Source organism: Haemaphysalis longicornis, unplaced genomic scaffold (assembly GCF_048455015.1).
Source record: "Haemaphysalis longicornis isolate Haplotype H1 unplaced genomic scaffold, Haemaphysalis longicornis Haplotype H1 scaffold_7, whole genome shotgun sequence".
NCBI classification, from domain to species: Eukaryota; Metazoa; Arthropoda; class Arachnida; order Ixodida; family Ixodidae; genus Haemaphysalis; species Haemaphysalis longicornis.
The window spans coordinates 55,696,518-55,721,897 of record NW_027526422.1 but is presented as its reverse complement, the minus strand read 5'-3'; the positions used below and the strand labels follow the sequence as shown (position 1 = coordinate 55,721,897).

At 48.3% G+C, this 25,380-nt stretch overlaps 1 protein-coding gene across 1 annotated transcript in view; it reads right to left on the bottom strand.

The window, feature by feature from the left end:
* The window catches only part of Sog (chordin short gastrulation), a 327,634-nt gene that overhangs the window by 5,642 nt on the left and 296,612 nt on the right, over positions 1–25,380 (bottom strand). The window contains exons 12-19 of the mRNA XM_077677340.1: positions 24,054–24,173; positions 16,292–16,436; positions 12,961–13,184; positions 10,017–10,145; positions 6,572–6,784; positions 5,571–5,664; positions 4,097–4,257; positions 150–258 (exon numbers count right to left, since the gene is read on the bottom strand). Coding sequence (XP_077533466.1) covers positions 150–258; positions 4,097–4,257; positions 5,571–5,664; positions 6,572–6,784; positions 10,017–10,145; positions 12,961–13,184; positions 16,292–16,436; positions 24,054–24,173 — 1,195 coding nt within the window. The remainder of the gene's footprint in view (positions 1–149; positions 259–4,096; positions 4,258–5,570; positions 5,665–6,571; positions 6,785–10,016; positions 10,146–12,960; positions 13,185–16,291; positions 16,437–24,053; positions 24,174–25,380) is intronic.

The window sequence follows — 25,380 nt, the reverse complement described above, 5'->3', positions numbered from 1 at the left end:
GCGTAATTGAGGAAATAAAATCGGTGAATCGATAACCTTATGTGAATTTAAACTTAGCTTGTTCACACAGTAAAGAATATTTTTTTTAAAGCGAAGTTGTCAGCCTCTCTCTAATGATGTCCGTATGAGAAAACATACAAGGTACGCACTCGGGCACTTCTTGCAGCACGAAAGGGCATTCTCCCGGTAAGCGTCCTTCTCCGGGCAGTTCAGGGGTGGGCATGTGATGCGTCGACACTCCACTGTAAGCGAAATCGGCTGCAAAACAGAAAGGGCGCGATGCCACAAATGAGACAAATTTCAGCTCTCACCGGCAGCTGGACCACTCCATCAGCAATAACGACAAAAAAAAAAAATGAAAGGAAACCACAAAAATTGGCTGCGGTATCTATACTTGCTTTGCTGCCAATTACTTCGAAACACGACAGCGTTTGGGACGCCCCTGCAACATCGCAGTCATCCTAATTTTCCCGCTTTCCCTTATTTCTTCCCCCATTCATCCTCCTTACTTATCGCACCCTTATCTTCTCCTTATTCCCTTTCTCCTTATCCTTCCCCCATCCAACTCTTCGCTTCGCTTTATATCCTCCTCCACATCCAATCCCATACATTTCCTATGTCCTATCCTCGCTCCCCTCCAACGACCCTACCCTTTCCTCTCGCATTACCCTCCCCATCCTTTGGTTTCGCCTCACTACCTCCCATCTCGTCCTCCATTCCCCCTCTCCCTATTATTTCGCCAATTAATATCCCCCTTACCGTCACACTTCTCTTACTATTATCCTCTCTCTTTTCACCACCCTCCCTTACCCTCTCCATCCTCCCTGAAACTTCCAATGCCTTCTCCTCTACTTCAACTTCCCCTTAGCCATCCAGCTCCTCCCCTTACCCCCCCCCCCCCCCCCCTCACCCGTGAATCGCGTGACCCACAAGTGACCAATTGGTCGCACGCGAATCCACTAGCAATTTATTAGCCAAAGGTCACCCATGCATCGCCCCCTTGTCAGTGGTCGGCACTCGAGGGTAATAAGTGACACACAAATTGACAGTCAGTCAGACAACCACTTGCTAGCCGATCCACCAACAATATTTCGAACTTAAGCAACCGACCAAAGCTTTCCACTTTCCCTAGCCCAAGGAAGACTATCCACTTTAAAATGCACAAGCATTGACGGTGACGATAGCCGCCACGCTGGTTGCCCCGGCAACGCCAAACTGTGAATAAGAGGGTCGGATATTTGAAAGGTGCGACGACACAAGGCGCTATTGGAGGGACGGGCTACGGAGGGGAGTTGGGAAGTGGAGGAGGGGCGGGCAAGAGAAGAAAAAGGAGGTAGCATTAGAAGAGAGGTGGTAGAGAAGTGTGAAGGACAGGGGGAATGGGAACGGGAAGGAAGGAATGGGAAGGGAAACCGTGAGGGGTTTGGGGGCGGTGGTTGAGAGGGAGGGGGGGCACATTCCCAGCCAGGGGCGGCAGAAACACCATCGTCTTCTGACGCAGCTTGAAGCGGAGCAAGCAGACACACGGCCAACGTGCTCAAGAAACGATCAGCGAGTTTCATCTCTTTGTGGCCCGCAGGTATGCGCTGCAATCCTGACTCACGGGAGTGTGAGCGCTGATGTTGCGGAAATCGATTTGTTTTTGCTACGAAAGCAAGCACTGCGTCGCAAGGCGCACAGGTTTTTGAGCCGCTGATCTACAATGCCCCAGTACCAGTGCCGGTACTAAAATTTACGACAAAATGTTAATGAAATTGGTTGAGTGAAAAATAAACAGCCTATATGCGTAAGAACGTCAGCTTCACGGTGAAGTTGATTGATTTATTATGAGGTTTAACGCGCCGACGCTACACAGGCGATGGGGCGCGTCGTAGTGGAGGGCTTCGGATTAATTTTGACCACCTGGGGATCATTAACATGCGCGGAAATCTCGAACACACGGGCGTTTTCGCTTTTCGTCTTCATCAGGAAAGCGGCCGCCGCGGCCGGGAATCTAACCTGCGCCCCACGGTAAACTCCTGTGTACTTGGTCACATGAGCACACGAGCTATCCTCCAAGAAACTAATTCCTGCTTTATTCGATGCAGTAGCGCTTGTAAGGCCAGCGTGAGTGGTGAACTCGCTTCCCACATCGCAAAAAGTGCGCGTTTATTCACAGGCACATCAAGCACCACGTGCGCTCAAACGTGAGCTTAAACATGCTTCTCCATCGCCGACAGAACATAGTTAGAACGTTAAACCCGCACTGAGGACATGACTGGGGGTTTGTAGTGCTTCTTTCGATGGTGGAAAAGCTTCGACAGACATTGTATCAAATCGGTAGGCACCTCTTAAACTTCCTAGCGCCGCCTGTCGGCAGGTTGCAATTGCGAAGTTCACGTACTCTTGCTATAGTCGGTAAAAGGGCCCCGTCGGTCGGCGGAGCTCGAGCTGAAAACGTTGCAAGTTGTGCCTGGGAATTTCGTGCGCTGTACCGGCGCCGAAACCATCCTCACTTTAATTACCGAGCTTCGAGCCCCCAAAGGCACGCGTGCATTATAAATCGGGCGGTACAAAAACGAGGCTCTTTTTAAACGACGAACTGTAATTGCCGGAGCCTCCGCTGCTGCCCGAGCGTACGCGTAAACAAAAGAGTACCGCAAAGATTTGCGCAGAATTATTTACTCTTATCGGTGCGCTGGATGCCTGCAGAGAGGCTAATCGAACCTGCTCCTTTTTCGCAAGTCGGGAGCGCCGGGGTATACTACAGTCTCGGGCCGTTCAGCTATAGTTTAAATAATTGTCTTGCACTCCAACGCGGTCTGCCGCGCGAAGCGGTGTTGCATGCCCCTTTTCTGTTTCTACTCCGGACTGCCTCTCAGCCAGGAAAATATTCTGCAGTCGTTCGCAATGGAATGGTTGTTGGAGCAAAATGAATGAAGCGAGAAGGAAAAGACACGGGCTGATTACATACATACTGCTTGTACTTCGAACGCATCAGCCACAAGTATACGCATAACCTCTGAAGAGAGCAAGCCCGGTAGAGGTCCGGTGACCTCTTGGATTGAGAGCTAGATTCGGTAAACCATCGTTGTAACGAAATTCCTTCATTCGAAATTTCGCTTCATTCGAAACCGATAAATTCGAAAGTTCGCTTTATTCGAAAATCCGCTTTTTTTATGGTTCCCGCTGCCACGCATAGAGAGAAAGACAGACCCGTTTTTAGCGAAATGTCACTTATAAGAAAGTTAGTTTCTTGTTACCATGGCTTCGCTATAAGAAGTGTTTACTGTAGTTCCAGGCCGGGGATTTACTGCGCGATTCCAGCACGTGTTGAGCCGGCCGGGCCCGCACTGGCACTACGGTTGCATGCGCGGACAGTACAAGGCTCTTTGCCTCTAGTGACGAGGCCATGGCGACGAAAGATGTAGGAATACAAACGCTGGTTGACGCTAGCGTACTTGGCAGTGTGCATATTAACAGAGCGTTGTCTACAAACCCTCTTAGTACATTTTAATGCTTGCAGTATTGCGGAGCCAGCTATAAAAAAAAAGGATGCAAAGTAGTAGGAATATTTTATACCTGTCGTGCGACCGTATAAGTAGGATGAAGCGGTGCCCCCAGTTTTATTCCGTAAATTGTTAAAAGGACTATGCAGCCAATTGCGTAGGGAACGTTATTCAGTGCTTTCCTTTTTGCACTCTGGTTTACATGCGCCTCCCATAGGACCGCGATCTAGTGCGTATGTTCTGCTGAGGGGACACGTGTGGGATCTTTGCCGTGCGGGAGAAATGATAGTGCCCTCTTTTTTTTCGCCGGATGTATTGCCTGGCGCCACAGTTAGGCTACAAAAACCGTCCCGGCTAATCACGATAACACGTCGATTCACTTAGACTAACGTGCAGTATTTTGATGATAAAAAGTAAAAAAAAAAGTGAAGTTAAAAATTAGGCTACGGATTCTTTTATCCAACTTGCCCTCAAGGTGTTCGTATTCGGTATACTTCTTTCTTACTAACGATGATGATGAATGATGAATAAAGAAAAAAAAAACAGATTTCTTTGCACTGTGCAAAGGCAACAAAGACCTTTTCCCCAAGAAGGCGCGAGCCACGTACCTGACAGGTGCACACAGCGCATCGGCTGAATCCGAAGGGTGGGATGTAGGGGTGCCACTTTGATCCTGCCAGGTGGAACTTCTTGTCTCCTTCAAGAAAGCATCCGTGCGGCGAGTGGGCTTCGCCAGGCGCGAAGGTCGCGTTCAAGCCGCCCGACTCGTCTGCGAGGTTAGGGCAAGGTGAGTTTACATTGACCCGACGAGGGCGCGTTGAGTCGAAATAAACAGGTTTTTTGGTCTCGACACCCCCATGTATAAGCGGACGGGGTGGGTCAGAGAGCCGTCGCGGCGAGTCCAGTCAACTCGGAGGCAGGGGGTGGGTTAGCTCGCTCGTCGGGCTGAGTCGGCGGGCCGCGGGGAGCAGAATACCGTATTTGCGCGGTTCTAACGCGCCCCCAATCGTAACGCGCGGGTAACTTCGCGCAGGAAAATTCGAAAAAAAAAAATGTGACACTGACGGTACTGCGCAGACGGAAAAGACATGACACCACGTACCTGGAAGAGGGAGATTTTATTTGGCATGCAGCTCTGGAAGCCAAAAATGAATTGTGCTTCATAAGGTTGCTTATCCAGCTGCTTCTGGAAATAAAGTTATAGCGGGGACACTGAAATTGCTTGCGATTTCAAGTGCCTTGATCTTCATAATTCTAAGCGTTAGGGGCTAAGCAGAAGCACAAAAAAAAATGTGCAACAGCTGACCAGGGTATGCGGCATGCCATTGAGGAATCAGTGCGCCGAAATTCACTCACGTGGTGTTGACGGATTGTTTTTATTGGATTGAGTTGGATTTTGCGGGTACTTCGTGTCCGTTGCGCATGGCAATGCTGCTTGTCGCTTTAAAGCCTATTTCGGTTTTGAGCCCGATTGTAACGCGCACACAAATATTAAGCTACCTTTTAGCAAAAGAGGGTGCGCGTTAGAATCGTGAAAATACGGTAGCCCCTTTTCCGTGAACCACGCCGCTCCCCTCACCTCGATTCTTTGGACGGGGTTCATATAAACTCGGACGCGTCGAGGTAAGCTGAACCCGCCACTCAACTCACCCCGCCCCCGTCGCGTCCATGTACACGGGGCTTATGGGTACGACAACTAGTTCCTTCTGAACCCAGAACGATGCAATAGAAAAAAATAAACAGGCGAAAACGTAGCGGCAACATGCATGTTGAAACAAACCGGCGAGTGGGTGTTCAAGGCACAAATTAGAGCGCGCCAACGTGGTAGACTAGTCTCTGGTGGTTGAGGTTGTCTGCACCCGCCCAGTACAGTCACTGGCTTCGACTTATTTGAGCAAATCAATAGTAGCCGATGATAGCACAGACCTACTGCCCTGTTGAGCCCCAGTAGACACGTGAGAATCCAATTTAACAAACAGGGCAGGGCCGGTTGATGGCGCGAATTTGCACAATTCAGTCAGCCTCCTCACAAACTTTGATTCAGACGTCAACTCAAGCGTTCTATGTAATACACGCACTTACCCTGACAAGTTGGGCAGCATTCACCAGGAAGGGTCACAGGGTTGGGGCATTGGACGGCAGGGCACACGACGGGGTCACATACCAGACGACCTCTCTGCAATGGACGGTAAGGAAGAACATTGCTATTTTGTCTTTTGTGTGGCGACCTAAAAGCTAACATTCCAGGTAATCTTTCATCTATAAAATGCTTGGCTCTCCCTTTCTCTCTTTATTCGTACCCCAAGTTTACATATGATACGTTTAAATAATGACTCCATGTTCATTCAACGCTTGCACCACGTCGGACTAGATAGCCAGTCGGTGAGAACACTGGTCACTGCTTCCACTAACGGAACTGTCCATCACTTAGCCCTTTTCTCCTTTCTTGCGAAGTGTGGGTAACGCCAACCGTATTCTAACAAATGTGGGTCACAGCAAACCCAGCGGTGAGGTCATATCACCTAGTACCCGCACCTTCCTCTTCCCCCACATCACTCAAAATAGATAAAATTGCCCCCATAGAGCAGAAAATACTCAGGAGAGGCCCTTAGTATTCCCAACGGATTGCCCTGAGTGTGGCGGGAGTGACGTCATTGTCACCCGTGCCTCGTCCACAAGGATGTCCACAGAGCGTCAGTATTGCTCCGTTGCTACTACTGAACTCAGATAGATTTCGCTGCTGGTTCTTCTGGGGTTCGCGGGCACGATCAGCTGCTGTTTGTACAGACTGTTTGTACAGACGTCGGACCAGCCGAGTATGGCTGATTTACTACAGGTATGGCGGCCTCCGCCGCTCATTTGGTGTTCGCGTGACCGATAAGGTACTATCTGATCTGAAGTATAGCAAGGCGAGCGCAGAAGAGGTGCAGAGAAAAGGGCGGAGGGCCACGCGGACATCGTAAGGTGGCGGAGCGGATTCAGAAAAAGTGACGTCAGGCCTCTCCTGAATATTCTTTCCTCCATGCCTGTCCTCTTGGCCAATAAAAACTACCGCCATGATGAATGACGTCGACTGCACGTGCCTGACAGGAGCACATGACGCACTCCTCGTGCCGCGCCGTCCACTGGGCCCCGTCGTCGAAGACCTCGCCATCGTAGTAGCACTTGTGGTTGGACTCGATGCGGTAGATCTCGTTGTTCTCCGCGCCCTCGTCACTCGGGTAGGTCCGATCAGGCACGCCGCCAGGCACTCTGACTTTGGCCAGTTCGGGAAGGCAGTTGTCCGGGATGTGGATCTGTAGGAGCCGCGCATGCATGATCGCTTGAAAGTGCGTAACTGTGTGTTATAGATTGCGGGGAACGAGTCTGGAGGAGACAGCATGTGACGGGAATCATATAACGCCGTTACATAATTATACAACCCACACGAAACATTTACACCACAAGAGTAACTTAGCAGGTCTGTCTGCCAGCGTTATCGGCTGCTAACCATTTATACGCATCCTTTATTTTGGTGAGTTTCGTCGCGGCAGGGCGCACACATGGCCTCGATACATGGCTATCTGAATAAATTGGAAACTTTTCAAGAACATAACACTGCATGCAGTCAGTCTCGAAAGTGGAAGCCAGAGTTTACGCGTGGCTAGCAAATCTGCTACCGACTAGCCCTCACGTTGAACCACTAAAATCAATGGCCAGATAGTTGAAACCGGGAATTAAACTAAAATTCAAATATTAAAATGGGTAGAATGTAAATGATTTACTCCTGACTGGACGAAACACGACAAACGTAAGTGCTCTTTTCTGTCGGTGGGGAACCGTGGAGTCCGGAGAAAATCAAACATCAGGAAGGCTGGCATATAAATGTTCTTGAACAAATAGCCACCGGAAAAGTTAAAATGCACTGTAAAAGGTTCAGAGGTTAAAATGCCTGTGATTAGACTTGCAGCAGTGTTGAATGCTGTTCTTGGCTTTCCAAGTTTCCTTCTGTGACAGGCTACTGCAAAATCTCTGAAATTTCCTTGACGACGGAGGACTGCCCTGCCTGAGACGTAAACACTTCGGAAGTTGAACTCCTGCCTGCGCGTGTGCGAGGTTCTTATGTGCATTGTGCGTATGTTTGAGAATGCATCCGTCACAGCCATTATCGTCACTTTCTTAAACTAGATTAGCTAGGCAGGTTCCCTGTCGGACATACCTTTTTTGATTGTATTAAATTATTCTCCCTCTCGCCCTCCTCTTACACTCTCTCGTTCGCTTTCTGATTCAACGCAAGGTTCTTCAGGCCAAACAGAAAGTTGGGTGAGTACATCGTGTGGAGTACAAAGAACGCATAAACCGGCTGGACACAAAGGAGGAATGACACCACGCGCGCTTGCTGTCGTTCGTCCTTTGTGTCCCGACAGTTTGTGCACTTCATGTTTCCGGAAAGGTCCCGGCCGGCGTTCTAAAGATAAAAAAGTAAAACGTAAACTGCACACTTCTACTCATTGTCGTTTTTTTTTTCCTTTCTTCCGACATTAGACTTGTAGGACCTTTTGTTTCCCTATCCCTTGGCTATATAAGGGCTGACGTGCCAATGCCCGTGCATGGTGGCTATTCCCCCGGCGTCGCTATGGCGGACAGCCTCTCAAGTAGCGGACAGGTTGAGTGCTTGTTCTGAGCCCCACGCGCTTGAAAAGCTTTCTTGTTTGGAATTTTTCGCTTTTGTGCCAAAGGCCCGAAAAAATCAATCCTGCCCGTGTGCTTTCTCTTGCAGATGTTTTTCTTTCGCTTTCCTCAAGACTTTAGAGCACCTTTCTTCAACCAACAATAATATTCCAACTTTGCAAAATATCCCCCCCCCCCAAAAAAAAAAAAAAAATTATGGAATTAGGCATACTTACGTCTTGTGATTCGCAACTTGTAAATTAAAAAATAAATAATTTTTTATATGAATGCTACTAAACAATCGTTTTATAATTACATATTTGAATACTTCTTGGTGACTGTAGGCACCAAGCCAAACTGCACAACTCCCCAATGCACTGGGCATTTAATTTTTATGGTTGAAAAAACTTCGCAAGTCGGGTTTATTAAAATAAATTTCGGTTTGAAGACAAGCAGAGAAGACAAAAGGTGAGGACAGATATCCAATGTTCTCCAAGAGCTGTTAAAACAGAGACCGTTTTTTCAAACATTGGGTCGCCCTTCAGCGGTGCAAGTTAAAAGTAAGTTATATGAAGTACTTGTGCAGTCGAGTCGCCTAAAATAAAGTTTCTGGCTTTAACAGAACAACTGGCAATTGCGAGTATTAGCAGGATTAGAAGTAGGCGATTAAATAAACATCGCTACAGTTAGCTCTACGTGATAGGAGTGTATTGCTAAAAATTAAACGATTACAGGTCTTTGTTACAACGGTTATGCCGTTGTGCCGCATATGCTTGCGTACAAATTGTGATACCAGCTGGCGTACGAAGAAAAGAAAAAGAAAAGGTGGCAGTTTGTTATAGACTACTATAAATCTCAGCGCAGTTGTTAATTTCCTGCTAAGCCGATTAGTTCCTTCGTGGCAGATAAATGAAAAAATTACTTTCGCGCTCTTTACTTGCAAACATGAGAAGTAACTTTCAGAATAATTACAATAATTACATGTACAATTGTCGTAACATCAGCATAAATATGTGCTGTTTAATAGCTAGAGTGGTTATTTTCTTCGAAAAACTACGAAAACAAAACTACGGACTAACTGTGTTGACACGTCGCACATTTAGTTCTGAAGAAATAGCTCTTGGTTGACCAGTTTCTCCCGTTTATTTTTATACCGTCTAGCGACCGAAGGTGGAGTCGTGTCTGGAAAAGACCGCGGGTGCTGTTATCGTCCGCAGCTAATTTTTGGGAGATACGATGGTGACCCTATCATGGGCATGAACATCCGCTCGGCTTCTTCATTCGTCGCCATGCGGAAGGCAGACACAAAACCACCGGCACGTATCTGGCAAAACTGGCGAGGAACAGCGTACGGACAAGTTACAACACGAGCGCGCGAAATGCTCCGGGAAGCGAGAGCGGGAAAAGTTTGGTCGCATGACTCTTGACATCGCGCCCTCCCCCTCTTTTCACTGCTCCCGGAGCAGCTCGAATGTTTCATTCGCGGAACGAAAGCACACGTCCCCGTTACTCCCGTGTGCTGCTCTGGCTGCTCGCTCCACTTGCTCCTGTTCTCCCAATGGAATTCGCCATTAGTGAGCCTCCAAGTTTCTGCCCCGTAGATGAGTACCGGCAAGATGCAGCTGTCATAAACTTTCTTCTTCAGGGACAATGGTAGGCTGCCATTAATTACCTGAGAATGCCTGCCTTATGCCCTCCACCCCATTCTTATCCTTTTAATTATCTGTGCCTTTTGGTTGGGATCCACCACCATAATAGCTAGCAAAAACCCTAATGCGACTGGAAGCTGTTCAGAAGCTTGGTGGAGTAAAGGTTCTCCCAAGAGAACCGATACAAAGCGCTGCTTCCTGACCCGCGTGATGGCGAGAGTGCACTCACATCTCGAATGTGTCCCCTGAGTTCGACTTGCTTCGATTTTCCCGCTTTCGAGGTGACCAGAAGATACGATGATCCGCCGCTGAGTCGATGCAGTGTCGCCGCGCTGGGTTCTTCCAGAGTGTCCTCGAGCTGCGCATCGGTGGACGTCAGATAAGAACACCATTAATTTCGCAGTAAACAGAGAAAAATAAGGATTCACTTGTTCCTAGTCTAAAAACACAACAGGAGTACCGCAAAAACCTAACAAGAACTCCTGTCGTACGACAAAAAACTTCGTTGTGACAACAGAAGTCCTGTTGTTACGACAAAACCATCTGTTGTTACGCCACACATTTCTGTCGTAACGACAACTTCAATTTTCTCAACGACAAACATTTCTGTAGTAACAACAGAACTGTCATTTACGCTACTCTTCACAATGGGCAATGACATGCAAGCCATGTGCAACTAGTGATGAAGCATCAGGATCACGGCAAGACAGGAATTCGGCATGACTGAACATCAAAATCAGGACAGGAATACGACACACGACAGAACACCAGAATTCCGACACGACAATAATACGACAAGACGACAGTGCGACACGCGAAAGACGACCGTGCGACAAACCACGAAAAGTTTTCTTGTCTTTTTCGACGGCGTTGTCACCGCAGTTTTTATTTTATTTGAGACAGTTAGTTTCTTGCACTGATATTGTCCCGTAACCAAGGACGATGCAAAGTTCTTGAAATACTCAAGTTTTCTGAAGCGACTTTGTGCTCCGCAATGAACTTAAAGAATGCACAAACGTCGAAGAAGTATTCAACAAAGTAACCTGCACAGACGATCGTTTGCGAACCGATTGCCAAAGCGTTTGCCGTGCACGCATTTATCTCTGAACGCTATGCGTCCCCACTGCAATAGATCGATAATATCGTCGATGAAATACGGACAGTCTAGGTTTAGTAACGACAAGGTGGTACCCTTTCCCTATAAGACGAGATGCCCGACGCGCCGCGTCATGTATGCGGTGTTCTCTCTTAACGACACAAGCAAATTCTTTTGGGTGATTCTGGTTTCTCACCATAGATTCTGATTCTTATCATAGGGTGTTTCTGATTTCTTACACAAGGTTTGAAGGCTCCCGACACGCGAGTTGCAGCTGTTGCTCAGTGCCAGCAATGTGCACCCATCTTCAATCGCGATAAGGCGTAAGATACGGGCACGCGATTTGTTCGCCAGCAGCGCGCCGGCTTTTCAGCAAACCATGCGCGGCCATTGATAAACACCGGTTATAAAACGCCGAGGCGTTATTTGCGGTCCTTTTCTCCTCGCAGATCGCTGCATGTGCCGCAGGCAGAGCGGAACGGCGGAAGCTCGCGTGTTTTTCCCTCATGAATTTTAAACTGCGCACCACAATTATGGCCACTTCAATCTCCCTCGAAACGCTGAATCACTGATCTTGCCCGAAATTTCACCGTTCAAAAACGCCATACTCGGATCTACCTCTATTCTCATGCATTATAAAGCCGCAGCCTCTGCTAAATAATGCAAGTTTCACCGGAGCAATTTGTTCTTAGGTCGCTGAATGGCTGCTTTGTGCGAAGTCAATAGAAAGTTCGCATATTTAAGAACGTCAGCAATTGTGGGTTAATGACATTGACTGATTTGATTGATTGATTGATTGTAGGTTTTAATGCGCCTACGCAACGCAGGCCATGAGGCGTGGTGTAGTGGAGGGCTCCGGATTAATATTGACCACCTGGGGATTTTTAACGTGCGCCGAAATCTCGTACACGCGTGCGTTTTTGCTTTTCGCCTCCATCAGAAAAGCGGCCGCCGCGGCCGGGAACCGAACGTGGGTTACGGACAAAAATCAGACTTGGCGAATCGCGCTTTTAATTCACGCCCACTGGTGCTGCCTGCACCAAATTTATCCGCCGCGGTGGCTCAATGAGTTATGCATTTTGTGCTACTGAGCCCAAGGACGCGTGTTCCACCCCGGCCGCAGTGGCCGCTTTCCAGATGGAGGAGAAAAAAAAATACGTCCGTGCGTCAAGATTTCGGCGCACGTTAAATATTTCTGCAGGCGGTCAAAATTACTCCAGAGCCGCCGTCCCCTACGACACACCTCATAGCTCAGGTCACGGAGTAAGAGCAATGCAGGAGGGGAAACTTCGTTTCCTAGGGCGGCCAGATAAGCGCCACAAGCACTTGTCGCAGGTTAATCTAGCGGTTTTTGTTTCAGGAGAAACTGCGAAGCGGCCTCGATCGGCATTCCACTTCGCAGCCACGGCATGTACTGTGGCCGCTATCATTTCGCTCATAAGATGCCGCTACCCTCTCCCTCGCCGTCGCAGCTGCTAAGCTTTGTAGTCCGCGTTGGTTTTCATTGCGACATTATCTGATCGCTCACCCGCGCCCGCCTGAATAGGGGCTTAGCCTCCTACACATATATTATCTTGCTCCGTGGCCCAGGTGTTGTAGCTCGGCGCGTTAAAAAATCCCCGCCCACCTCCACGAATGCGAAACCTGGGAAGGGGCGAAGCATGCAGTGTATAAGAGCATTCTGGGCGCCTCGGCGTTCTTGCCAAGGGAGACTAAACCGTTGGGAGGTAGAGGTATACAGCTTTGCTGTAAAAGTCTCGTGTCTTTGAACCGCGAAGCTGTCTATCGCGAGGCTTAAACGAATGTACCGGTGTTTCTTTGGTACGCGTTACGAAGCGCTCCAGCGCGAGGTGTAAACAAGTTTCCAGGTGTTTTAGTACCGTGACTACATGAAAGGACGATTGCGACGACGACGACGACGACAGGAGACGCCAACAGCCCCAGCCCCTAAGGCCTTCGCCCCTAACACCTAAAATTTAAAGAACGTTTCCGGCAAAGCATCTGACGTTGTCGCCGACGTTAGTTTGCAGCGAGTCTGGGCTACTAAGAAGGCAATGGATGAGGCAATCGCACGCACCTCGTCGCCGGTGATCCTCTGGAGCACGCGTTGCACGCTCCTGGCGCTGGGCATGACGTTGTAGGCGGGCGTGATCTCGAGCAGCTCGAGCAGGTGGCGCTCCCCGGCGTCCAGGCCGGACACGAAGACGGAGTAGTGCAGGCGGCAGGATCTGTCCACCGAGAGCCAGGCCTGGCCGGCAGCCGAGCTGTTGCCCTCGGACATGAGCAGCACGGGCGCCTCTGCTTGACAGGGCAGCCGCGACGAGAGGGGAGACCACAGTGGAAGCGTGGAAGCGTGACGGACAAGCACACGATTGTACATGGCGGGACACTACTCTCAAGCTATAGTCCATTTTACAACCATTTCAGAAATTCCTGCACGTTCTTGTCCGTGCAGGTTACATAACAATTTTCACCAGGTGACATTTTTGGCGTATGCAATGAAGTCAGCTTTCATTTATTGTTAGCTTTGTTGCGCAGTGCTTTCGCCTACGGGCGGCCGCCCAGAGGAAATGTGCAAAACTTTATATTTATAGCTTTGCTCTGAAAACCAACTGCTACGCCTGCAGGTGGCCAATGAAAGGCGGGAAGCGCGGGGTCGTCCCCGCTTTGGTTGGTTGCGCTAGCGACTAGAGCGGAGCACTTCCTTTGAAAACTCATCGCCGTATGGTCTCCGCCTTAAAAACCTAATTTATGTACAGCTGCTGAAGCTCAATTCACCATAGTTCACGAAAACTAGGTTCTCAGCATCGTAAGGTATACCGGAAAACTGGCATTAACCTAGCGCACTCCGTCGTCCCCAAACTTTGCCCGCACGCAGCACGGTGGCTCAGTCTTGTCTGGTGTCATTTTTATAGATAACGCCCCCGCGAACATTTCACGTGGGATAAATAACCCACGCGCTTTGAATTTTAACATTTCGTGCAGCCCTGATCCAATAACTGTATCACCTGGCAGATGATACTTCAATAAAAAAACCTTTATACCATGTTTACTTTTAAGGTCGCAAGTTATCGGTTGTGTGCCTGATATCATTTTCTCGCTTCCACCTCCCCATGCATTTTCCGCAGATAAGCATGAAATTTCCCCATGGACGTCTCTTGATCCCTCTCAATCCACCCTCGCACTCGTCTTGGAAAATAACCCTGCTCTTCACCTTTCTAAGTTAAGATATGTGAGAAGAAGCATGCAGAGCAGTGGTAGGACATATTTTCTAGCAGAATCATATACACGTAGAAAGTTTGAGGTGCTGGCTTATGGTAAAAATGCTGTGCAAAAAATAACAACAAAACAACAACAACAAAAACAAAGAAAGCCGCCCCCATTACGCACTGAAAGAGAACTCGAAAAGGAAGCCAGGGTTTTTTTGAAATGCTTTCTTTGCCTTCGGCGAGGTGATAGCTTACGAATCACAGCCCGGAGCTATTTTCGTGCACCTTATGCTGCAACTTGGGTGGCCTACCCCGTCTATATGCCTTGCTTTTAGTCAACCCAGACTTAAACTCCCGCCCTGCTCCCCCGCTCAAAGGAAAACAGGAACATCGGTGCCTGTAGCACACAATAAACAGATCACGCACAAGCTATCGCTGACGTCTAACTTCATTTTATGGAAGAAGACTTCCTCAAATACACACTCAAACAACCGTCAAGACAGGTCAGATAGCGGTGTAGAAGAACGTTGCATGAAAGTAAACGGTTTAGAAACGGCTACCAGGTCGGCTGGGACAGAACTTGAAGGGAAGTAATGCATAAGCGCTTCCTCCACTGTACTGTCAAAACAGGAGAGAAGTAGTTAACGTCTACGAGATAACCGAAAAGCCTGAAGGTTTCTTTGCATCGTCATTGCTCCGCCACTGCCCTGGTAGCCATCTTCAACCGGTTTACTTTCGTGCAGTGTTGTTCCAGGCCGCTATCTGATTTGCATTGTTTGTTTGAGTGTGTATTTAAGTAAGCGCTCTTCCTGTAAATGTATTTGGAAGTCATCGCTTGTTTGTCGTCCCTGTATTCTGTGGGTGGTCTGTCTTTTTTGAGCTCTGTAAGCGTCATAGCATACAAAATAGCCGGTACCCTCGGCATTTTAGAAACATTGCGTGCCCCCCCTTTTTTTTTCACAGTCAATTCAAGTCCGCGTAAGACAGCTAATGACACTTACGAACCTTTGCCCTGCAAAACGACAACAGTTTTTTTATTCGTCACCTAATCAAGGCATCTGTATCCCCTGTGAAATTCCGGACACCACTGAACACATTATTTGGACATGACCTCGATTTCAAACTGAAAGACAGATTTTCCTAGACACCTTTCCCGCTAACTTACGACCAAATTCCTTAAATGATCTCCTGCGTCAATCCTACCCACCTAATTTAGCGAAGGCAGTGTGGGACACTCTCCTGCATTTCATATCCCAACCTGCTATTTTCCCTTGCTATTTCCCACCCATACCCATAACCGTAGTGAAGCTTAACTTATCGCTACCCCTAAGGGGGCCTGACGAACTAGCAAGAGACCCCCGGGTGTTTTTCCTACATTTCAATAAACGTTACAAAAAATAGATGCAAGAAGTTTAGTCTGAGTTTATCTCTACCAGAGCAGATAGATAAGGGCAAGAGATCGAGCTGCTTCTGAGCTTATCCTTGACCGCGTGCGACAAGAACCACGCGAGGAAAATGTTTGGCCCGGACGGACGGGCGGACGGAAACTCCGTTTACAGAAAGACGTAAATATCGGAGCCTATACTACGGGTTACAAGAATTTCTCTTAACGTACTTTCTTGCTTTCCTGCTATTGCGATCACTCGTACCATTTTCTAAATTATGTTTAGGCATCGGCGAGAGCGGAATTACACACGCATAGCCAATAGAGAGATTTAGCATAGCGGGTAGCGTTCGCTACGCTGGCGGCGGTGGGTACCGGGACCGACTGTGCATATGCGCATTCGTTCCGGGTCCGTCCCACCAGTCCCGGAACGAATGCGCATGCGCGAATCCGTTCCGGAGACAGGCAGCCCTCCGCGCCGTGCCTGGGCGCATGCGCAGTCGGGTCCCGGTACACGGCTGGAGAGGTGTAGGCTACTCACTATGCTAAATCTCTCTAATATAAAGTTTTACCGTAGCGACTAGCGTGCGCTACGTTGTCAGCGGCGCGTACCGCGACCCGACTGGGCATGTGTGCATCCTTTCCGGTGGCCAATTCGCCATGCCCGCGCGCGCATGCGCAGTCGCGTTCCGGTACCAGCCGACGGTAGCGCAGCGTACGCTAGCCGCTATGCTAAAACTCTATATTAGAGAGATTTAGCATAGTGAGCAGCGTACACTAAAACTCTATAATGTCAGCGTGCCCAGCAAACTCACCACTTAGGAAGGCGTCCGAGTAGAGGCGCTGTTTGACTCGTCCACGAAGCTCGCTTTGGCCCTCGGACAACACCTTGAACGTGAGGTCGTCCGTAAGGAGCATTTCTAGAACCTGGCTCGTGCCACGAGTGAAGGTGCCGTTCGTCTGCGAAGAGAAATAAAGCGGGGAAGAAAACTCAAATCGTTGTGTTGGGGTTAAAAGCTAAGCCTTGTGTGCTTTGCGCATTCTGAAGTATCACAAGAAAAAAAAAAATATGATGCATTATATGTGGCAATGATGAGGTCACTAGCCGTAAAAATGGACGCATTATTAACGTCAATAACGAGAGAACTCGTTCAGGTGTTTCAATGAATGACCACCTCCAAGGTTTCGCACCAAATTTGCAATGTTTATCTCGCACTCACATTTGATTGGTTGTAGGGTTTAACGCGCCGACGCAACGCAGGCGATGAGGCGCGCCGTAGTGGAGGGCTCCGGATTAATTTTGACCACCTGGGGATCTTTAACGCGCGCCGAAATCTCGTACACACGGGCGCTTTTTGCTTTTCGCCTCCATCAGAAAAGCGGCCGCCGCGGCCGGGAATCGAACCCGCGACCTCGTGCTCAGCAGCGCAACGCCTTAGCCACTGATCGCACTCACATTTAATACACCGCAGGGATAAAGGGTTATGGACTAGAGCATTATAACCGCAAGGTCTGTTCTAAAAAAATCGACTTCTTTAACAACGAAGTACGGCGATTCCCATTGAAAGTTGAGAAAATTGATTTTTAAAAGTAAAAAGCTGCTTTCAGTATCGGTTTGTTTACTTTCTGGTAAAGCAATATCTTCACGTCAGCCAAGGCAGCTATTAAGTTGGCAAGCGCTTGCAGGTCAAAAAAGTGACACATATGCGCCGGAAAAACGAAATTCCGATTTTGTTAGCATTTACTGCCCTGCTCGACACTGATGAAACGAAAACATTGGGAGACAAGTAGGCTTCGCCCCTAAGCGTGGGACACGATAGCGTCCGTTCGCGGCGCATTACGCATTATCACTCGCATGTCATCCTTATTGGTGTCACTATAGATACAGAGTACCGTCACTGAGGCACGCAAGTGAGCAACGATAGCCATTTTGGTGTTTATCAGTGTTGCCAGATTTCCGCTTCTGCGGCCTCACCGCTAACTTTGGCGAAGTTATTTGTAAGCAACAGTGCCGAAGACGCAGCAACACGGCATCTTCGGGCACACTTGTGCAGCTGAAATGCTGCGAAGCGCGTTATCTTCGATTCGCGTTCGGAACGACGCGAGTTGCGCGCAGCCGCAGTGCAGGGAGGACAAGCTGAGACTACCATAGTTGACCGACAGAAAACGCATGAACAACAAAATGCAGGTGCCCATGAACCGTCGCAGTGTAAATAAATGTCACGTGACGCGAACTGACCAATGATCACGGCGGTGGCACGGAACAATAGGAGAAAAGAGTGCCGATACTCTGCAACCTTATCTGGTGACACTAATCCTCATGAGTAACATACGGCGCTCGCGAGCGGCGAAAACTTTCTGCTTCTGCTCACACGCCATCTGTTGGAGCAACGCTTTACAAGCCAGGGGGTTTCAGTGGGCGCCTCAAGGTGGTCCTACAAGATTTTTCGCTCATGGTTAGCACATCTGATGACACCGGCTGTTCTGCGACACATTGTCTGTCTGTCTGTCTGCCAGGGCCCTTAACGCCTTAAAATGGGAATGCGCTGACAAGTGCTGGTGAGCTGACAAACAACCGCTCTCTTCTTGCGCATGTCCACGAAACGGAGTTAACATATACTTGAAATGTAAGCTTTATGCCATAAGTCATACTATCGCAATAAAAAAGAGCCAGCAAGCTAGCCCCCCGAGTAGCGCGCCTCCGACGCGCTTCTGCGGCACAGTTCCACGTGTATACTCCGGTCTCTCAGGGGCAGGGATGAAGACACACTTTAACCATTGAAGCCGTGACTTCAGAAGTGCTTTAGCATTAATGATTGAGCTCGCACGACTCCCATGCGCTCCGCAGGGTCCCGACGCTCGTCACCTTCATTACCCACGCAGTCTCATGCACAACCGTGGATTCACTCGAGCGTACGCGCGACCGCCAAGAATGGACCAGATGAACATGAGACAGCCCTCATATCCGCCTGGATTAGAGTTCCGAGAACTTGGCTCGGGTCAGGCGGTCTCAAAGTGCCCACCCCAGTGACGACCCAAATGCCAGCGCTGCCCGCGCCGCATATCTGATCGCGCGCACTGGGGATTAGAACCCTCGGCTTCCACGCTTGAGCGGTAAAAGACATGCCAGAACCACAGGCTGGACAGTACATCGTGGCGTCGCAGCGGTACTGCTTAATGTCATCTTGTAGTGATAATGCAAGCGCCGGTGCAAATGCCGCTGCATAGATGGAACCGCGTGCACTGCCCTTCCCGTTCTGTGCCCGCGTCTGATGCGTCCATAAGCGGCGTTGACGCAAGGGTACGAGCCTCTCACCTCGCCACGCTGGCGGTTGTTTAGCGTCGCGGGGTAATTTGATTCGATCACCTCTCTGCCCAATTTCCCGCCTGTCGCTGTACTTCTGAACCCGTTATTTGGCACACCATTAGCAGTGTTGTCTAACTGTTGTCCCCCATCTTTCGGAGGGACTATATCTGCGGTCTAGTGTTCCAGACGTATAGCTCGTCTGGGCGAACCCCGGTCAGAGTTCTTTTTTCTTTTCAGTGATCTTTAGGTTAGGGTAATTTTAAAACCGATTTCACCTCAAGGCGCCCTTGCAGAACGCTCACGTGATCAAGAGTGTCTACGAATACGTTGTAGCTGCAGGCAAAAAACTTTTCCAACAGTTAGAGCCGTCGGCGGGGTTCGCGAAAGTCGACAATATTTAGCGCGCAGGAAACCTCGAGCGCTTTCGAGGCAAAACGGATGTACACAACTGTTTCGGCAATTAAAAATACATGTTGAATTGATCGAATCAGAATTTCAAGAAATAATCAATACATTAATTTATTAATTTTCATGACCTTATTATTATTAATTAATTGAATAAGTCGTTATTAATTAATCGATTCCAGCGAAGTAATACACCGATAACCCCAGATGCATCTGGTATCTGCTCCTAGCATGTTAATGGCCATTGGTAGCACTTAAAAGTAATGCCGCTAGCCCCCCCCCCCCCCCCCCCCCTTCCTTCTTCCCTTCTGGAAAGAATAAGACCGACGGGAGTTCCTGACGTGCGCCACTGCTTCCGAGTTGAGCTGTATAGAAAGAAGGCTTTGTGCTTGTCTCCTGTGATGAGCGGTTACAACAGAGCTGATGCTTAACTGCCGCATGCATCTCGAAGTAGTAGCCCGGTCGGGTTGAGTGGGATAATCGTTTGTACGCGCTTTTTCTCACGGGACGCTGGCATGATGAGCAATCAGGAGGAGTGAAAACAGGAAAGAACTGATCCGATAGCGTGATGTCCCGAAGAGAAAAGGAAGAAAGCAAAGAAATGCAACATTACCTACACACAAGGCCCGGAAGATTCACTTCCCGCTTTTTCTTAAACCTTTATTTTCGACCCCTTCTATCCACTGCATCCTTGCGGGGCTGTTTACGGCGCTTAAGGAACTTCGGCAGTCAAAAGTGCAGGTCCTGAAACCGAGGATCTGTGGCGTTGCACTGTAAAGGCCTAGTAAGCTATCTAGAGACAACTTGTAGAGAATGAATAGGCTGCAGATACACTTTAACCCTTGTGGCATCAAATCGCTTTTGTTCTAGCTATTTTTCTGCAGGAAACGACTCGGAAAAGCGACGCCGTAAAATGGGCTGTTTAGCTAATAACAGGCTACCATACTTTGTGTCTGGGCAAGGTATGAGAGCGGTGGACCAAGTACCTCATAAAAATGGCGTGTACGTTTTTTTTTTCTTTTTTTCTTGGAGAGGGGGGATAATTTCAGCCCGTTCTAAAGCATTGTTCTTCCATGCGAAGTAAATGAGAATGCTGAGAGGCGCGATCATTACCCGGGAAAACGTTTATAGCATGTGAATCTAGTGATGGCAGCGGCTATACATGCGATGCAAAAAAAAAGAAATGTGGGGCCCATCATTTTGTAATCTTTGGGGACTGCAAATTACAGGAATTTAAGAGAAAGAAAAAATTGCGACAACGATGATCCGGATGTCGCAACATGGTAAAAAAAAACGACAATATTTCCCTTTTTTATTTCCAGGCAGGCGAGACCCAGGAGAGGAGTTAAAATCCTGTAGAGAGAGTTTTCGGGGTCATTTCGAAAACACGACGACGCATGTGATTGGTGCTAAAATTGGCCAGGTCATATAGCCAGACCTCACAATACCAGGTTGATTCCAAATAAGTGTAGCGGAACAGCAGTTTTCAATAAATGACAAAAAACTTTGCAATATTCCACACGTTATACGGTTGTGTCTTAACTGTCTGTGCACATAAATAGAAAAAGCTGGTAAACTGGCTTCAGGTTGAAAAAAAGCGTTTGAACTCCCTACAAAAGGGTCACCTTTCTAGCTACAAAATTTTGCAACAGGGCAGATTTTGCAATGCCGCGCCGCTTTTGCAATAACGAGGCAATTTATAGAGTTCCCTTATGATGCACGAGAAACTAATTATAAAAGCCATAATTCTCGTGTGTCTCTTGCGCCCGCTACCTCCAGAGCGTTAACGAAATTATGTATTTCCCATACAACACGCGTAAAATGTGCCCATCCTTTTTCTACACAACTACGGGATGCCCGTCGATTTTTAGACGCGATGAGCTTTCTTAGACTTGTCGCTCAGATTTGGTCTGTCGGTAGCTGTGATAGTATTGGTCTGCGGGAACGGGTGTAACCATGTTGCCGCAGTAGGGCACCAATCTGAAATTCAAGCTGAGCATGGGAGGAGGGAGAGAAGTGGTGGTGAGGGGATGGAAGGGGAAGAAGAGGAGGGCGGGAAGTGACAATTTGAATTTTCTACCAAGGATGTGGAGGGAGTGGAGGGGCGGATGGAGAAACGGCGAGAAAGAGGAACGCGAGAAGGAAGAGGTCATTTGACCTTGTAACCGGGGATAACGGAAGAAGTGGGGTGGATTTTATGGGAGGCTAAGATGGCGCGGAGGGAGGTACCGTAAAGAGAGGAGGGGGACGGCAGAGGAAAGAGGCAATTTGCCCTCCTAACCGAAAAGGGCGGAGGGAGTGGAAGGGTTTAGAAGAGACTAGGGAAGGGGGGGGGGGGGGGGGACTCAGCTAGCACTCCATAGACGTGGCCTGGAGATCTTTGGGAGAGGCCTTAGTCCTGCAGTGAAGACTGACGATGACGACGACAATGATCATCATGAGGGGGACGGAGAGCAGGGAGTGACGGGCAGTTCATCAATACAAGTCTCTAGCGATAAATGCGGAATCCCACCAAGAGCCGTCGCAGATGGCTTCTGATTCCTTTATCTTTTACGGGGCGCCTCAGCGGCCGGCATTATATTCAACTCGCAGTGAGCAAGTGAGGTGATTTGTCTTAGTGAGGTGCTTAGCCGTGCACTAATGAGCTGATGCTTACACTCAGCACATATTTAAAATTAGGGAAACCTAAGGACAAATTTTTCACTTTACGCATTATCTTACCGTCAATGTGCACGAAATTCGACGACAGAGTTACAGATATCATCAGAACGAATCGGAAACATTCCAGAAACAGAGCAATGACGTTAGTACTGAGAGCGCAGCCTTTGCGGAAACATTTCCTTTTTGAAGTTGCTTTGTTTGTCAGTCGCTATCACATCTCCCCGGATTGTATTTGTTTCATGTGCGCTGCCGGCATGGGAACGTGCTTAGCCGTCACAGTGGTACAGAGATGCGCGAAAGGGAGCGCCTTTAGCGCTCTGCGAGCAGCAAGAAAGCGCCACACAAGAAAGGTCAAAAGGAAACAGCTTCTCCTTGGAAGTAAAGAGGGCGTACGTGTCGGTATGAATTGCTTTGCTGATGCGAGCGAAAGTTTTGGGCAGAGCAACGAAAGCGGTCCGTGCGGGTGGAAGGGTCTTCATAGAGTCAGCGCATCTGTTTTGTTGTTGTTGAATGGCTTGCGAACGTGCTCGAACAATGACCCACATGGCAGTGCCAAAAAATACGGGCCGGCACAAACACACGCACGTACGCACACACACCACAGACGCATACACATGATACCACATATAACCACACACACACACACACACACACACACACACACACACACACACACACACACACACACACACACACACACACACACACACACACACACACACACACACACACACACACACACACACACACACACACACACACACACACACGCACACGCACACACACACACGCACACACACACACGCACACGCACGCACACGCACTCACGCACACACACACATTACATGCCTACACCGCTCTCAGATATACACGCACGCAAAGCAGACATACCATGTATAATCGTTATAATAAAAACTCTGTACAGGTCAAATTACCTTATGATATCCTGGAAACAAAGGAAACATGCTTGAAGATATTATGAAAATGCTATGTCTTCTTTTAATAGAAAGAGGCAGGCTGGATAATGTAAGGAAACGATCGTCTTAGTCGACTAATTTTAGCGTCTGAAACATGTTTAACGTCACCGGTATTTATAATACATCTTTACAGTTTAACGAAACAGAACAGGAGGAAAAAACGAAAGCGTAAGACCATTTGGGAGTTCTTCTATCTACGAAATTTGCCAATTAAAAGCGCCGCATGCGCAATAAACACGTATTTTATAAGCGCGCCAAAGTGAAAGGCTCTAAATTCATTAAGATCTCCCGCGTATTTCTGGCGTGCTGGAGGTTACGTATTTTCAAAGTCCACTTCAGTAAGGCACGCTCACGCCACAGACACGAATTCAACCCACGACGTTGTGGTGAGAGGCGGAACGCTTTGATCATTTCAGCAAAGTTTCTTCTTTCTGGCGGGGCGGCCGCTTTTCTGATGGAGGCGAAAAGCAAAAACGCCCGTGTGTACGAGATTTCGGCGCACGATAAAGATCCCCAGGTGGTCAAAATTAATCCGGAGCCCTCCACTACGGCGCGCCTCATCGCCTGCGTTGCGTCGGCGCGTTAAACCCTACAATCAATCAAATCAATTCTTTCTGGCGGGCTTTTCTCGCTGATTCTAGGTACCATATTTGCAAAATGATTCGAAGTTTCAGACTCTGTTGCTAAAACTGCGAATCTGCCTACCGAAACGCAGGTTTAGTGATCCAGTAAAACTTTACCACCCTTTCCTAAACCAACATGAGAGAAGCGCTAACGCTTCCTCGCATCAAAACTGCGTCGAAAGTGCGTCAAAGCCTTCGCTGGAGGTGCGTCCAATAGATCGTCAAACATTCGAAAACCCAAATCAGAAACGAAGAACGAACACATGCCACGATTTCTCACGCACTAAGTGAACGCATATACGAACGATCTAAATGTATACCGATACGTAGTAATTATAAGATTAGGTATACTAGTGTACTCCTTCGTCATGATATGTGCATGTATTGTCTTATCTAGAAACTTTTCGCTTTCTGCGATTTTCAAATAACCGTTTTGACACAATGTAATCCCAGTTTCACGCACGCCGTGTGTCCAAAAATCTTATCAGAGCTTTTCGGTCGACAAACCAGTCTATGGGGAAGTGCATTAGTTTTTTGGTAGGACGCCTTCGGTACGTTCAAGAAGGCTTTCGCTGTAATAAGCGGGCGAAGCACAGCCACTCACCCAGTGGTACGCGAAGGGCGGCTTGTACGACGAAGCCATGGTGCGGACCTCGTTGTCGGCCGGGCTGTCCGTCTCCAGAACTACCAACATGGGGGCATTGTTCATTCCGGAGGCGTAGGCCTGAAAGCCACACACCCCATCCACCTCTTCGCACACAGCCGCGGAGTGGAGACATGATCAAATAAAACAGGGAGAGCTTCGCAGCTGAGTTGCACGTTGTTTCGTTACCGCAGTGGTAATGGGACGTCTGAAATTAACAAGCTCAAACAAACATCTGCCAGTACTCTTTCGGTGCGATTTTTTTCGTTGCAGGACTTTTTGTTGTTGTTGTTGTTGAGCTTTGATTAAACTTCCCGAACGGCAGTCCCTGCTCGTAGTTTTGTTTCTCCCTAAAGGCAGCTTCGCCGCAACGTAACTCTATTTGCGGCAGAGCACGCTTTGCAGGCACCAAGAATTGCGTGTGGAACAGCAGTTGTGGCGTGTTGATTCTGGACCTTCCTGCGTTACTGCAGCACAAGGAAACACTGGCACTATCCGTTTTGTATTTCATAGCTTTATTTTAACGTCTACTCCAGCCTTCTTGCCATTAGCCGTGAACGCTTTTTTAGTTTCTTAACCACCGTTAACGCTGCACGCCGTTTCTCGGCTTAATTACGTTTCGCTGACTAGACGTGGTGCGGACCCATTTGCACTTTCACGTTGCATTAGTGCTAAGCTACCCGCGGGCTTTTTTCTGCTTTGTACAGCCCTCTCTTCAACTTCCGCTTGCATGCTTTCAGATGAAGGTTTGCCTCTTAAACCTTGGAATTTGTTGGTTTGTACTTGAAGCACAAGTTTCATCGTCATTTGATTTCTATTTCTACGTTTGGTTTACTATACAGAGTCCTCATTATCCTGTGGAACTATTTTCCTCGTCGCTGGCACTGAACACGACTTTTTAATCAAGCTCTGTGCCCCCGATTAACGGTATTGCTCGCCACTTACTCTATTTCAGTCTCCTATTTCTTTAACTGCCCAAGTTTCGTGCTTTTTATTGCTTAGAAGAATAGAGCAGCAGTTTCATCATGAAGTGAAAACGTGCAATGGCAACTTTGTGAAGAGAAAAAGTAGATTTGTACTTTATTTCTTTTACATTGTATTCGGTAAAAAAAAATGCCTTAACAAAGTTTTTATCGTACCCATGAAAACACTAGAACACACTAAGCAAGAACACACTAATCTTTGTACGCCTGGATGAAAGAGACATGTATACCAGTAAGAATTCGCAGTGCAGAAGTAAAAAAAAAACACCTGCAATTTGCTTTTGGTTCTAGCCATATGACGTGAA